This window comes from Trematomus bernacchii, unplaced genomic scaffold (genome assembly GCF_902827165.1).
Source record: "Trematomus bernacchii unplaced genomic scaffold, fTreBer1.1, whole genome shotgun sequence".
Classification (NCBI taxonomy): domain Eukaryota; kingdom Metazoa; phylum Chordata; class Actinopteri; order Perciformes; family Nototheniidae; genus Trematomus; species Trematomus bernacchii.
In genome coordinates, this window is record NW_022988043.1 from 12,282,360 (window position 1) to 12,299,150 (window position 16,791).

Consider the following 16,791-nt stretch of genomic DNA (forward strand, 5'->3'; position numbering starts at 1 on the left):
GGGAGGAATGGATGATATACCGTGTATATATGTATATTTATGTTCATTTTGTACATTTCTAAAAATAAAGTTTGATGGAAATACTTAGTAGGCCTATCCTTTCTTCCCTGAATGATTTGCTCCTATAACATATCATTCATATATAGCAAACCATGATTTGATTTCTCATCAAACAGTAGTAGTTTATTACAGGTAAAAATAACTTACTCTTCTATAACAACAGTTGTAGGTACAGTTCGGTTAGTTAGCGTATAAAATATACGGCTGTACCGACGCCATTATAAGACTGATGTTCCGAGAGCGAGCCGAAAAAAGCACTGTTAGACATGGGCAGAGCCTCTCTGGTGGTTGACTAATCAGAACAGAGTGGCCGAGCTGACCAATCGGAGCACAATAGGCTCACAAGGAGGGGGGGGCAAGAGCTCCAACGAGTCGTTTAGTGGAGAGAGTGAATACTGCCGAATACACATACTTTACAGAGATGCTGTATGCGAAACCAATGTGAGTTTGGAAAATTGCACAGTATAAATCTATTTTAGTATACCTCAACAATGTAATTATGATCAGTGGAAATGGCCATGACATGGGCCCTTTAATCAAAAAGAACAACACAATTGGTTTCATAGTTGAATTCAATAAATGAGTACTTTATTTCATGTAATATTATAATCGTTAAATATGGCATGATTTAATACAGTTTGTTTTATATGTTAAACCAATATGCGTAAGTGTTTATTGTTTCTTGTTCCTAGGAACTAATGTTTGTTCATGTACTGGTACTGCCTGTTTTGTTGATACACTGGACAACTCAACTTGGGTTGACGTCTTTATTTGAAGCTCTGCTGAAGTCTGTGACAAAGTTATAATTTGACAAGGTTATACGGAAAAGGAACTTTAAAGATGAATCTCCTTTCACGACAAGCGGCCAACGAGGTATTTGTTTTATGTTCTCACGTGTCATATTTTCATTCATATATGTGTAGCACAATATGCTAATATGTTTGGCTACGTATACGTGTAATTCGTTGTTGTAGTTCTCACGGCGTAACGGAAGAGGGGAGGCTACAAGATGAAAACTCCAAGAAATAAACGCCCGTTTTAAAGAACCGACCTGTGTCTGTGTCGTGAAGAGAGCTACACTCTTATAAAAGACATAGCAACCCGATCACGGTTATTACGAAACGTTTTGATGTGTTTAGTGTCAATGCTGCCGGATGAGTAGCATGACAACATTTGTGGCGGGAGAAGGAGAATAAGTTGAGATAAGTATGTTGAATACTATACTGTGTGTGGCTTCGCCAGTCACAAAGAATAAGAAAGTATTTTATTGTTTGTTACACACCTGTTCTGTGCAGCTTTATCTGAGGCTTGCCTACAGACTCTTTTGCACAAGTCTGACCGCTGTGCACACTTTCCTCATCAGTAAGAGTCACCATGAAGACATCAGTCTCCTGCTTTAGTCCAAGCTGCTCTTCCTCTTGACTGGTGCAAAGTTCCTCCTGTTCCTCTTTAATCTGTGGAGGCTCTGGGTCCTCTTGGTCCAGACTGGAGTTCCTTTCCTGACTACAGAGCTGCTGGTCAGTGAGAACCTCATCCTCGTAGACATGTTGCTGAGGGAGCTCTGGAGGGACAGAAAATAAACAAAGTACTGTTAGTGTGGTGTTAGGGAAGCAAATTGCATTCAATGCTGGGCAATGGTGTTAAGATCAATATCACAATATCAAGACAACAACAAACAAGACTACAGAAATGTGTTATGCATAACATTTATAAATAGATTTGATCAAATACAAATAAAAAACATTAGGCCACCAACTTTTTTAAACTATAACATTATTCTAACAATGTGTATTTTAACTGCTGTGCTTTGTGTATTTGTGATCTGTTGTTGGAGATCTGAATGTGAATTAATAAACAGAAAATAGCTAACGAGAGGCTTCAACCATAATGAATCCCATTCAGATTGTTTTATAATTTGTAAGTACTTGATAGGAAATAATAAAGTATTTCATTGTTTGTTACACACCTGTTCTGTGCAGCTTTATCTGAGGCTTCAAGACGGTATCCAATAATCTGCGCTGACGACAAATCTCCTCCTCGTATGCTGATAAAGCTTGAGCAAAAACTCCAAATATTTCATCGGCAGCTGCAGCTAGTCGCTCGTTGATAACACTTCTCAGTTTCTCAACTGCAGCCATTTCTACAGTGTGAAATATATGGATGTATGAAGAGACAAAATAAGCCAAACGAACTTTTATTTTTCTTGTTGGCATAAACTACACAACTTCCGGTGGAATGTTCTTCTTCGTTAGTTTAGGGAGTCATCTTCTTCTTCTTCTCTTTTTAATGGCGGATCGCAAACAGCTTTTGGTTGCATACCGCCACCTACTGTACACGAGTGTGTATCATCATGTCATCCCTCTAATAAACCAGCATATCGAAAACATAAAACTAAGAAACCATAACATAAAACAAAACATAAACAAAAAACAAATCATCCATGATCTATTCTAACCTACTGTTAGATTATTTTCCTTATCCCAGTTTCCCTCAAAAAGGTGAACAGTGCCTTTCTGGTAGCTCTTACTCCTTCTCCTTCTGTTCCCAGAATACCAGCTACATTCCACTCCCTCTCTGCCTCTAAAACTTTAGCCCTTAATTTTCCTCGTTCAACTCTATAGGTGACACAATGTAATAAAATATGTTCCACATTTTCCCTAACTCCACAGTTCCCACACTTGTCACTGTCACTTTTCCCCATGACATACAGGGTACCATTCATTGCAGTGTGATTTAGTCTGAGCCTAGCTATCATGATTTTCTCCCTTCTGTTTCTTTCTTTATAAATATTAATTGTAATTGTCTTTTGCACTTGATTATACTCTTTGCCTTTCTGGTCTTTCTCCCACCTTTTCTGCCAGATCTCCATCCCTTTCTTCTTAATTACTGCTTTTCCTTCTCCTTTTCCAAGTTTAACTGGTAATGTGATTTCCTTTTGTAGTGCACTTTTTGCTAATCTATCAGCACACTCGTTCCCTTTCACCCCCTCATGAGCAGGCACCCAGCAGAACTGAAGAGCTATACCGCCTCTGTGCAGTCTTAACAGGCTGTGATTGATTTCTATGAGTATGTCTTCTCTGGCAGTTGTTGTTGACTGTATGCTTTGTAAACTGGATAATGAATCTGTGCATATCACCAGCCTATCTGGTCTGACCTCTTCCACCCACTGTAATCCTATTACTACTGCCAGCATTTCTGCTGTATACACTGAAAGTTGGTCTGACGCTCTTTTTGATATCGATATTTTAAATTCTGGGATATATATACCAATTCCGACACACTCTTCCTTGTTCTTAGAACCATCTGTGTATATTTTGAGGTAATTGTGATCATTACTCCTGAGGTACAAACTTGTTTTGAATCCTACTTCATTTATTTGCCACTCTCTTTTCTTTTCTACAATACTCACATCTATATTTACTATTGGAAAAAGCCATGGGGGTACACTACTGAATGGATTTGATGGTGAAAACTCTAACTCATGCATGCCGTATGTCCTTATTCTTCCTTTACTTGTCCATCCAAACCCACGCCCCTGAAACTTGGAATATTCCCAGCACTCCTGAAATGTTTTGTTTGTGACATTTCCTTCCCCACTTCCTTTTAACCTGACCCAATAAGCAAGAGCAATTGTCTCTCTTCTTAGCTCCAATGGAGTCTCTCCTGCTTCAACTAATATTGCATTAGTAGGAGTTAACTTAATTGCACCTATACACAACCGTAACGCTTTATATTGTAACCTATCAATTTTTAGTAATGACGTTTTTGCTGCTGCTGCATATACACCCGTAATCCAGAGTTGTCCTCATAATTGCCCTATAGATGTCGATTAATGCCTGTTTGTCTGCCCCCCAGTCACATCCAGCCACTGCTCTTAATAGGTTCAACACTTTTGGGGATTTTGTTTCCAAATGTTTAATATGAGTTTTCCATATACATTTACGATCTAACCATAGCCCCAGATATTTAAATTCATTGACCTCATTTATCGGCTTTCCATATAATGTAAGCTTCTCAGTCTCCATTTTACGTTTATTCGTAAATTTCATGAAGCAAGATTTGCTTGCTGACAGCTTGAAACCCCAGTTGTATGACCACTTCTCCACTTTCTTTATAGCTTTCCCTATCTTTTCAAAGACATATGGAACATTTCTTCCCCGTATCCATATGGCCCCGTCATCTGCATATAGCGCAGATTTTATGCATCCATCCAAATTACTAAAAATGTCATTTATCATAACGTTAAATAATATCGGGCTGATTGAACTCCCTTGAGGAATGCCATTTTCTATACTGCACTCTTTTGAAACCTCTGCCCCTACTTTAACTCTGAATTTCATGTCTGATAAAAAAGCCATGATCCAGTTATACATTCTCCCTCCAACACCCATTCTACTCAATTTGATGAGCAACCCATCCCTCCACATAGAGTCATACGCCTTTTCAATATCAAAATATACTATTGCCATAACCTCTTTCATTTTCATTGTCTTTTGAACCTCATTGCTTACTCTTACCAAAGCATCAATTGTGGATCTTCCTTTATGAAAACCACTCTGAAAATGACTCAGTAACCCTCTCTGTTCTAAGACGTGTGATAGTCTATGCACTATCATCTTCTCCATCCATTTACACAAGTGTGATGTAAGTGCTATGGTTCTGTAGTTATTGGGATTAGCAGGATCCTTCCCTGGCTTATTAAATGGCAATATGACTGCCGTTTTCCAACTCCTTGGTAAGACTCCGTTTCTCCAGATTTTATTAAATAGTCTCAGTACTAATTTGAATGTTTCCACAGGTAATTGCCGGAACATGGCATAGCATAACTGATCTTGTCCTGGTGCTGAGTATCCTGTACCTTGTAAAGCTATTTTAAGTTCTGCTATTGAGAAGTCTACTTCAAGAGCTGATTTATCATCCCGTCTTTTTTCCCTCACATTTTCATTTTCTCTTGATACACACTCTTTTTGCTGTCTATGTTTGTCATCCAGGTGCTCCCCACTATGCACCGCGGCAAATGCCCTACCTAAACATTCTGCCTTCTCTTCATTTGAAACTGCCACTTTATCCCCATCAATCAAAGCGGGAATTTTAACCGACTTCCTTTTCCCATTCATCCGTTTAAACATAGACCATACATCCCCTAACTTTACTCCTCTTCCAATGGTGGAACAAAACTCTCTCCATGACGTCTTTTTTGTGTATGTTATTGTTTTACGGGCTACTGCCCTTTTCCTTTGATAATCTGTAATATAAGACCTAAATGCCTTGTTTCGTTCTTTAATAGCTCTGCTACATTCCTCATTCCACCACGGCACCACCTTCTTCCTACCCTCTGTTGTTCTTTTTGGTATAGTTTTATTTGCTGCTTCTTTAATGTGCATTGTGACTTTGAGCATTCCTCTATACTTCCTTCTAATGCTAACAATTGTGCTGACTCCTTACAGTAAAGCCTAAATGTTTCCCAGTCAGCTTTACCAAAGCACCACCTGGTAAATACACTCCCTTCCTGTCTACATACATTTGTGTTGATGATTGTAAAAACTGGGGTAATGATAACTTCCTATGGTAGAATCACCTTTTACATACCATTCACATGATTTAACTAAACTATCCGTCACCAGTGTGAGGTCCAAACATGATTGTGTCCCCCTATTCACGTCTATTCTTGTTTTTTGTCCATCATTAAGGCAAAACAGTGATCTTTCCTCTAGCATTTCTTCTACGACATCCCCATTACTGTCTGTTTGACTGCTTCCCCATAGGCTGTTGTGAGCATTACAATCACCACACCATACTTCCCTTCTATGAGCCGTCCCTGCTATTGTCTGTAAGGTTTCAATGTTCAGATTTTTGCACGGGTTATAGAAATTGATAAGCTTTATGTTCCCTTCTTTCCTTGGGCTGCATATTTCTACTATGACACATTCCTTGTCTTCCGGGGATGGAACTACCCTATAGGCCAGCCCATCCTTTAGGAAAGTAACACACCCTCCACCATTTTGATTGCTAACTCTATCATATCTTATAGAGCTGAACCCTGGAATCACAAAGTCTAGATGAGGTTTTAACCAAGACTCTTGCACACAAATTACATCTGGCAATGTTTGTAACTTATAGACATATTTTTTAAACTCCTGTCCATTAGCTATGAGGCTTCTAGCATTCCACTGGAGTATGTGAATTACCATTAAGAACGTGCTAACCCTCATCCTGATTGTCCGTTTCTCCCACATCTTTTGTTGCTAGTAATTCATGTATCTGGTCTGCTTTTATATCTCTAATGTTAAGGAATTTCCCCGCTGCCTGCACTATGGTTTTGATTCTGTCACTTTTCTTCTTCAGCTGTGCTGCAACATTAATGGTATGGCAGATGAAGGCCATAAAATTGACTTTCTTTACCACGAGAATGCTATCATCTTCTTTATTTTCCACAGGTACTTGGCTTTGATTTGTAACCTGACTTTCTGTAATGTTGCTACCACTCTGTACTAAGTTTCTTTGAACCCTTCCACTCGGAGCCTGATTGTTTGCTTCCGTTTCCCTAACCTTCTTTAGAGCTTCTGCATATGAGACTTTACTGAGTACTTTGACCCTCTGAGCTTCTCTGGCTTCTCTCTGCACTACACATCCACCAAACGCCGCACTGTGCTCTCCTCCACAATTACAGCATTTCATCTTTGACCTCTTTTTCACATTTCCCATACTCATGCTGGCCTCCACATCTTGCACACCTTAGTTTTCCTTTACACTGCATTGCTGTGTGTCCCATTCTTTGGCATGCATAGCCATTTCATTTTATTTGACTGTATATTTAAGATACAAGAACATTCTGTTCTTGTATCTTATTCTATTTACATGTATCTTGACTCCTAAATGTACTTAGTCACTTACAACACTCTCTGCATTATTTAGTTTATTGTATTTATTTATTGTTCTGACATGTATATATAGATTACTTGATCGGCATTACTTGCACATTGGTCTTGCAACATAAACTTATTCTACTCTTTTCTACTGTTTCTTCTTGCACTATTTCTATTTTGTATTTGTTTGTATCTGTTTTATTGTGTTATGTCCTATATAACTATGTTACAATGTTGGAGGAGCTTGGGACTTCAGATTTTCAATGCCATTTTCTACACTGTAGCTACTGTGCATATGAAAATAAAGCCTTTCAATTTTGAATCTTTGAATTTGAAATGCTTTTCCCCGGCAGAGGTGTAAAGTATATTTACTCAAGTGCTGTAACATTTTTAGATACTTGTTCTTTACTTGAGTATTTCCATTATTTGCTAGTTTGTACTTCTACTCCACTACAATTCAGAGACTAATCGTATACTTTTACTCCACTGCATTTATTTTTTACCTTTAGTTATTTTACAGACTTGGATTAATGATGTGAAATATAATCAACACTTAAATAAGACTTTAGTAACACCTGGAGTAAATTCACAATCTACCCTGCAGCAAACAAAGTGATTAAAACTAGCTGCACCTTTACCAGCTTTGACTAACACTTTAATGCATCAATAATTATTATTAAAATATATAATATATATTATTCTGTAAGGGGAAATCTGCACAATAAGTGCTTTTACTTTTGTACTTTTACTTGAGTAACCTTTGAATGCAGGACTTTAACTTGTAACAGAATATTCCTACACTCTTGTACTTCTACTTTTACTGAAGTACAAAATGAGTACTCCTCCCACCTCTGTAAACCGGTGTGGGACCTTGTGTAGATTTTTTTACTTTAAGAAATCATGAAACTCCCCATTTTAAACATTTGCTCTCTGGTTCCTGATCAGTACTGGTCTTCTTGTGAATTGCTCTTGCATGGCTTTCGACTCTGTGAGAGTTGTGAGAAAGGTAGTGGACACTTTGGTTGGGATGAATCTGGGCCCTTTCTGTCAGATTCAGATTGTAATATTATAACTGAGATGTTGGTCAGTGGCAGTGAATCTGTGCAAATTTAACATGTGAATTTTACTGAGGCCATTGTAACCTTGCTGTGCTATTTCAACATTCATTATAATAAAGGAAATGAGAAGGCTCTATTTAATAGCTATCATTAACATGATTCATATTTTTTAAGCCATTGCAAAGACAATGTTTTAAATAAAATAAAAAACACAGTACAAGGGTGGAACGACTTTACATAGTAATGTGTGAACACTTCTTCATGGAAAACCTTAATCAGAAACATAGATAGACGTTTTTCATTTAATTGATAGCCGTCAAATGAATGTACCGGCTTGGAAAGTATTCTCCTGTAAAATGAAAAGTAGAACTTGATGTTGCATGAAAGGAAAGCAATAAGATGCCATCTGAGAACCATTTCGTTTTTTATTTGAAATTGTTCAAGATCTTACTTGTGTTTCAAATGCAATCTCTTATTAGTATTACAAAGTTCAATATGAGGCAACTCCGGTGATCAAACTAATCAACGTTTTTAAATAATATAATAACTTAAGCTCAAGCCCATGTGGACATCATTTAAACATCTACTGTTTGTAACAACTTACATCCACTTACTTATTATGTCAGTCATACCAGCTGCCTGGATGACCCTCATTTGCTTATATCTTTAGCGTTTAGGGTGAATCTGGTATTCTTACATCATCACCATACAAAGCTTTATTGTTAGATACATGCATTAGATCACACAGCATTAAGTGCACCGATCATTTATATTCATTAAAGCACAATGTCGATTATTATTTCCAACTTCAGCTTGAGTGTCACCTTGAAACCAAAATAACAAAAAAAACAATTTGATTCCACTACAAAATACATAAATATACAAAACAAAATGACATGTTGAAAACATAAAGAAATCTATTTGCAACTTAATTGCAGTTTTTTAAATCTTCAGCATAGGTTGCATTGCTCAGTCCCAGAGGTAGCTGCCTGGTGAACATTCATCCAGATGAAAAAACTGCTGCATTTATGTGCCTTGTCACTTGTGTGGGTACATATGGAAATCTACTTGTGGTGTAAACCATGTATTACCTTTTCAATTCAAAGTTATGCCTTCTCGGCAGCGTGAATCCTTCTCATGTGGTTCAATAATCCATGGTTATGTCTGAAATTGTTCCCACATGCTTTACAAGTAAACGGTTTCTCACCTGTGTGAGCTTTCATATGCCTTTTTAATGCTGACATGTCAATGAAGCTTTTCCCGCAGGTCATGCAAACATACGGTTTCTCACCTGTGTGGATGCTCATATGCCTTTTTAATTTTGACGTCTCAACGAAGCTTTTCCCGCAGGTCACGCAAACATAGGGCTTCTCTCCTGTGTGGACTCTCATGATGTGAAGCTTAACGTTACAGTTCATTTTGAATTTTTTTCCACATGTTTTGCAAGCATATTTCTTCTCAGCTGTGTGGACGCTCATATGCCTTTTTAATGTTGCCGTCTCAACGAAGCGTTTCCCGCAGGTCATGCAAACATAGGGCTTCTCTCCTGTGTGGACTCTCATGATGTGAAGCTTAACGTTACAGTTCATTTTGAATTTTTTTCCACATGTTTTGCAAGCATATTTCTTCTCAGCTGTGTGGACGCTCATATGCCTTTTTAATGTTGCCGTCTCATTGAAGTGTTTCCCGCAGGTCATGCAAACATACGGTTTCTCACCTGTGTGGATTCTCATATGCATTTTTAATTTTGACATCTCATTGAAGCTTTTCTCGCAGGTCACGCAAACATATGGCTTCTTATCCGTGTGGGTGGTCATGTGTCTTCGCAGCATTGACATGTACTTAAAATCGTTCCCACATGTTTTGCAAGTATATTTCTTCTCACCGGTGTGGACTCGCATGTGTTGCTTCAAGGAACTACTTTCTCTGAAATCTCTTCCACATTTTTGGCAAGAATATGGCTTTTCATCCGTGTGGGTGGGCATGTGTCTTCGCAATAATGACAAGTACTTAAAATCTTTCCCACAAGTTTTACATTTAAAATTATTGTTCACTGTGCAAGTATTACGTTGCATGTCTGACAAGTTAGCGTTGTTTACATTGTTCCTTTTGGTTTTGTGATGTCTTTTGTTTATTTCTGGATCTGCAGTTCTTGAGATGAGCTGCAGATGACTTTGCACTTCTGATACCACAACGCTTATAACTGGCATGTTGCCTACAGACTCTTTTGCACAAGTCCGTCCGCTGTGCACACTTTCCTCATCAGTAAGAGTCACCATGAAGACATCAGTCTCCTGCTTTAGTTCAAGCTGCTCTTCCTCCTGACTGGTGCAAAGTTCCTCCTGTTCCTCTTTAATCTGTGGAGGCTCTGTGTCCTCTTGGTCCAGACTGGAGTTCCTTTCCTGACTACAGAGCTGCTGGTCAGTGAGAACCTCCTCCTCATTCCAGACATGTTGCTGAGGGAGCTCTGGAGGGACAGAAAATAAACAAAATACTTGTTAGAGCCAGTATTTTGCTTTCATAAGAAAGGCCACCTAATTGTGACGTCTGTAGTCAACGCACTATAAAGGACTACAATTCCCACGGCGCCTGTGCTAAAGCCACAGTGATGGGCAACCTGTTGAGAGACGCCATCGAGGAACAGTTTTTAACCGTACACGTACACGTACATACAAATCGTACAAGTACCCTTTAAGTTATGAAGTTATAAGCATTATCAAGAAAGAAAGAATACCTAAGTTGTTTGTTATTTTATTTGAGTTTTGCCTATTTCTTTTGAATATTGTAAAGGCCTATTTTCTTTGTTGCATGTGCACAAGTTTGTTATTTTATTTTGAGCAAACACATCGCAACATCATCTATACCATCGGAGGCCAAGCAACACTTCAAACTGTGAGTAATTTAAAGGAAAGAAACGAGTTAGAACTGTCTGTTTAAGGCGTCTAGTGGCTTGATGGAAAGACAAGGAAGGAAGCCACGACAGTACTGTTAGTGTGGTGTTAGGGAAGCAAATTGCATTCAATGCTGGGCAATGGTGTTAAGATCAATATCACAATATCAAGACAACAACAAACAAGATTATAGAAATGCATTATGCATAACATTTATAAATAGATTTGATCAAATACAAATAAAAAACATTAGGCCACCAACTTTTTTAAACTATAACATTATTCTAACAATGTGTATTTTAACACAGCCAAAAAGCGAGCTGCGTTCATCCCCATCAAGAATTCTCTTTACCAGAAAGGAATACAATTCCGCCTGTTGCACCCAGCTCGTCTTCATGTTTCATTCAGAAATGACGACTACTACTTTGACTGTCCGCAAAAAGCCCAGGGGCCTCATTTATAACGCCTTGCGTAGGATTGACGTGAGAAGGTTGCTTACGTAGTACAAAGCAAAAAAATAGGTACAGACATTTTCCGACATTTTCCGATTCACAAAACATTGCGTACCGGCGAGGGAAGTGCGTACAGGTGTAGGTACCATATGTGTTCGGCCTACCAGATGTGTTCGGGGTCCGTTACGCTTACCAATGACGTCACGCATTGGCTGTACGGTAACCCAAGAGGACATTTTACACGGTCAAATTCCGAATGTATTGAAACTCCAGACTCAACGTAAGAGCTTGAGCCTCTTCGGGGGGTGCTAACATTTAAACATACACTTCATTCTTTACTTTGTCCGTTATTATATGTAGAAGATATTACTTTTTTCTCCGTCATGTTGTTTCCATAGCAACAACTTCAAAATAAATAAATCTAAATAGATGTGTGTTCTACACACCAAAATACGTTATTTGAACACCCCTCTCGATCGATTTACAACAAAAAAAATAGTATGGCCCGCCCTAATACACCAACGCAGTTTTTAAAGATATACATTTTTCAACACAGAATCATTTACCAAATTACACTATATCCAATCATTTTACGAGTCAGAAAATGCTATATGTTCATTGCAGTTATTGTTTATTGAATTAGATTACCATGAGCTCAACATAATTATGGAGAGTAGGCCTACAAGTCCACAGCCAAGAAAATGTTATTTGCATTTCATTTTATTTATGAATATGGAATTATGGAATTCTAACACTGGAGTTTGTTATTATTTACTATAACTTTATTATAGTATTCGGGTACAGCCCTACTGTACCCGAATATCCGTTCGTTGGTGTACTATTTCGGGTTTCAATTTCGTTATTCGGATATTCGTTTTGTTTGTTTTTTCCCCGTTTTTTTTCAAATTGAATTTATTGAAATCTCCAATATCAACGTAAGAGCTTGTGCCTCTTCGGGGGGTGCTAACACTTAACCATAAACGTTATCGTTTACTTTCTCCGTATTTATATGTAGATATTACTTTTCTCCGTTAAACTCTGTCACGTTGTTTCCAAAGCAACAACAACTTCCTGTCAACTGCGCTAACTCTCCTTCAAAATAAAAGCATGTCCATACCGTACAGCCAATCACAATGCGTGACGTCATTGGTAAGCGACGGACCCCGAACACATATGGTAGGCCGAACACATATGGTACTGACACCGGCACTTCCTACGCCTGTTTCCCTTTATAAATCACAATCGACTCGAAATGCGGCGCAGCTTTTGCAGGCTTCACGTAACGCCCATATTTGCCTATAAATAGTCAAAGAAACGCCCATTCATTCATTCATTTTGACTGACTGCATGAAGAAGATCGCAGGAAATTACGACCGAACAGCTAAAAAAGACATCTCACACCGTGTCAGATTTAGGTTATTGTGGGGAGGTCGAGATAAATCATATTGTTTGGTGGATGCAGTTTGAACCAGAGTAGCAGCATGGAGGTCGGATCGTCACCAAAATAAATAAATAAGTGGTCCGAAAAAAGTTAATGACAAAAAAAATACACATAACCTTCCTCAGGCAGTGTGTTTGTACCGGGGACAGGAGACACCCCCTTGATGAGAAACTGTAAGAAATGATCGGGGAATCCCTCCGGAGTGGAGTCATGACGACTGGATCTGAATTATTTTGTTGTATTTGGTGGTTTGTGTTCCAGCTGTCGATCAGCAACTATATATCCATAATCCACCAGTTAAAGGAAATACAACTAATGTGTTGTGTTATATTAGCTGTACAATTTACCACATAGGCCTATGGTGTTCTTAGTTTCCATACCTCCTGTGTTTTACGAGCGACTTATCAAGTCTTGGCAAACGGCATAAAACACGATTAAACGTGATAGTATATAAAACCATGCTCGTATCTACAACCTATAGAAATGCAAAACGGCGTCAGTTTAGACGTTATTCTGTCCTCCTGCTTACCGCATCATTTATGAGAAAACATTTCATAACAGTAACACAACATATTCGAGGTGGTTTTAAATAACATATCTGTATTTATATATTTCTCCAAGTTATGTGTTTGTGTGCACTGAGGAGTCTCAAACAGGCGTTTGTTTAATCATTTTAAGATTGGCTTTAATCAATGTTTGAAAATGAATTCTTCATATTTGATAAATGAGAGGTAACATTTTATTTATGGTATTATTTCCACATATTTCTCTCCATTCTTCCTTCTGCCAACGGTGTCGCAGTTTCTCGTCTCTCCCGTTTGTGTGCTTAGTGCGTACGCATGGGTTAGAGTTTGCGTGGAGGACACAAGCCCCCAGGAAGTGCGCCGGACTCTGATGAAAATATTCGTGCTGGCCAAACGGCGGTACTACACTTCCTTTTGGTTGCCAGGCCCGGAAACACTTTTTCCCATTGACTTACATGGGGAAAGAGTGGTCTGTAAATCGTTGGATAATTTTTTTTAAACTAAATAAACTACCCAGTATGAACACTTGTATAGCCCTTATTAAAAACATTCGTTCCTAAAGTTGTAAAAATGTGCTAATAACGTTATTCTGTGAGTTATTTCCCTCTGCATTATGAACGCGCATCTAACCCACGGGACCGCGCCGCCCGGCACGTTCATGTTACGTGTTCAGCACTACATGCGTTTATCTTTACCCATGGATGCACAATAAGAACGGACCCATATCGTCTTACTGCCAGCCCACGGAGCTGTAATAATGGATATATTGCACATGTTTGCTGTAATTCATCATTTGTAAAATATTATATTACATGGGCTGTATGATTAAATCTTGTACCGTAAATGTTGTATTAAATAAAGTTAATATTACCGACGTAGATTAACGTCCCTGTAGCTTCTTATTGCACTAAGAAGCTTATTGCACTGTGTATATATATATATATATACATACATATATATATATATATATATATATATATATATATATATATATATATATATATATATATATATATATATATATTAGGGCTGTCAAGTTAACGCGTTAATAACGCGTTAACGCAAAAAAAAATTAACGCCACTAATTATTTTAACGCGAATAACGCATGTGTATTTTTTGTCCTCGGCCGCCGTAGTTTCAGAGCGCATCGAGTTTAAAATACCATCTACAAGCTGATGCTGACAGCCCCGCTCCTGCTGCCCGCTTGTGGCAGACCACACTTCCACGCTCACCGGCAGGCCCGGACTGGCCATCGGGAGGACCGGGAGGGTGTGTGTATGTGTGGCGCGAGCGAAGCACACCTTACGTGTTGTTGTTAGCATCTGGTGCTAGCTAGCTGAGCTAACGGATATAAGGAGCTGTTTCAATGAAAACAGAGGAGCGACATTTCGCCGACAACTGCGCCGAGCACTTGACTTTATGCAGGTAGCCAGACAGCACACTCAGCACGGATAGTGCCGCAACACAGCTCATACACACAGGCATATATGCCTTGAGCTGCACATAGCTCCAACGATCCTCCACATTCACACACACACACACACACACACACACACACACACACACACACACACACACACACACACACACACACACACACACACACACACACACAGTATTGTATGAGAGAGGTTCTAGGTTGAATTGAGGCGAATATTTGTAATGTTCAGAGGTTGTTGTGTTTAATATTCATGAGAATATTTGTCATTGTTCAAATGATAATAAACAAACATATAAAGCATAGTTGTCCACTCATATGTTGATAAGAGTATTACAAACTTGAAAAATATCCCTCTAAGGTACATTTAGAACAGATAAAAAATGTGCGATTAATTTGCGATTAATCGCGATTAACTATGGACAATCATGCGATTAATCGCGATTAAATATTTTAATCGACTGACAGCCCTAATATATATATATATATATATATATATACAGTGCAATAATTCTTTCATGCTAAATGAAGCTCTGTTGCTTGGATATCACTAGATCCTGTTACAGCGTAATATAAAAGTACATAACGATTGATGTGTAAATTAGCATAATTACTAGCTAACCGCTAGCTGCTAACTGCCGCCTCGTTAATATTAGAGATGGGCGAGTCCTGATTCATCCGGATCATTAACCCGGATCCTAGAAATGAGCTGGTCATGACGAGTCTCCCCTCTCCATTAACCCGAGTCCTTGAGTCCCACACTTGGTGTGACGTACAAATTAAAACTATAAATTGCGTCACTCGCTACTCTCTTTATAACATGTAAAATCACATTACAACGTACCCCAGTCCATCTACCTACCCTTTAGCAAGTATACAGGATAGCTGCCAGAAGTGATCGTTTGGCTCAGGGGAGGGGACGCGGATCAGTGAAACTTCCTGCAGACTCGTGGGGACTCAAGAGGAGCCGACGGCTCCAACAGCAGACTCGCAGATTCGCAGATTCGCAAATCCTGACTCGCTGCAACACACAGCGGATCAGACTCGTGCGGACTCGGAGCCGTAACCATATAGCAGCAGATCCAGAGATCCAGCAGACTCGTCGTCATGCACGAGTCCACACAGCAGACTCGGATTCGCAGATTCGCAAATCCTGACTCGCTGCAACACACAGCGGATCAGACTCGTGCGGACTCGGAGCCGTAACCATATAGCAGCAGATCCAGAGATCCAGCAGACTCGTCGTCATGCACGAGTCCACAGCAGACTCGGATTCGCAAATCCTGACTCACTGTGTGTGCAACACACAGCAGAGCAGACTCGTGCGGACTCGGAGCCGTATATAGCAGCAGATCCAGAGATCCAGCAGACTCGTCCTCATGCACGAGTCCACACAGCAGACTCGGATTCGCAGATTCGCAAATCCTGACTCGCTGCAACACACAGCGGATCAGACTCGTGCGGACTCGGAGCCGTAACCATATAGCAGCAGATCCAGAGATCCAGCAGACTCGTCGTCATGCACGAGTCCACAGCAGACTCGGATTCGCAAATCCTGACTCACTGTGTGTGCAACACACAGCAGAGCAGACTCGTGCGGACTCGGAGCCGTATATAGCAGCAGATCCAGAGATCCAGCAGACTCGTCCTCATGCACGAGTCAACAGCAGACTCAGATTTGCCAAATCGCAAAATAACCCTTTTTTTTGTGATCAACATTTTTTATTAAAGCAAAATACACTGTGTAGCGGAGGTTAATTATAACGTCAGTTTAATAGATAGATAGATAGATAGATAGTACTTTATTGATCCCAAATTGGGAAATTGTTGTTGTTACAGCAGCATAAAAGGCATTTTACAATAAAACAAAACTACAAAATATACAAGAATAGAAATAAAAATAAAATATAAAATATACATGTCGAAATAGAAAATATACATGCAGATATTATATATATATATATATATATATATATACAAATATATATATATATATTCAAAATATATGGAATAATAATATGCTCGTGAAATGCAACAACTTTTCGGTTTCACCAATAGGA

At 39.0% G+C, this 16,791-nt stretch overlaps 2 protein-coding genes across 2 annotated transcripts in view; both read right to left on the reverse strand.

The window, feature by feature from the left end:
* LOC117472695 (zinc finger and SCAN domain-containing protein 31-like) overlaps positions 1 to 2,263 on the reverse strand; it is a gene marked incomplete at its 3' end in the record, with an annotated part of 31,773 nt that extends 29,510 nt beyond the window's left edge. The window contains 2 exon segments of the mRNA XM_034118030.1: positions 1,343 to 1,621; positions 2,027 to 2,263. Of these exon segments, the coding sequence (XP_033973921.1) occupies positions 1,343 to 1,621; positions 2,027 to 2,198 (451 nt within the window).
* Positions 2,264 to 8,294: 6,031 nt separating this feature from the next.
* Positions 8,295 to 16,791, reverse strand: part of LOC117472689 (gastrula zinc finger protein XlCGF57.1-like) — a 76,319-nt gene continuing 67,822 nt past the window's right edge. The window contains exon 5 of the mRNA XM_034118020.1: positions 8,295 to 9,191. Coding sequence (XP_033973911.1) covers positions 9,091 to 9,191 — 101 coding nt within the window. The 3' untranslated portion in view covers positions 8,295 to 9,090. The remainder of the gene's footprint in view (positions 9,192 to 16,791) is intronic.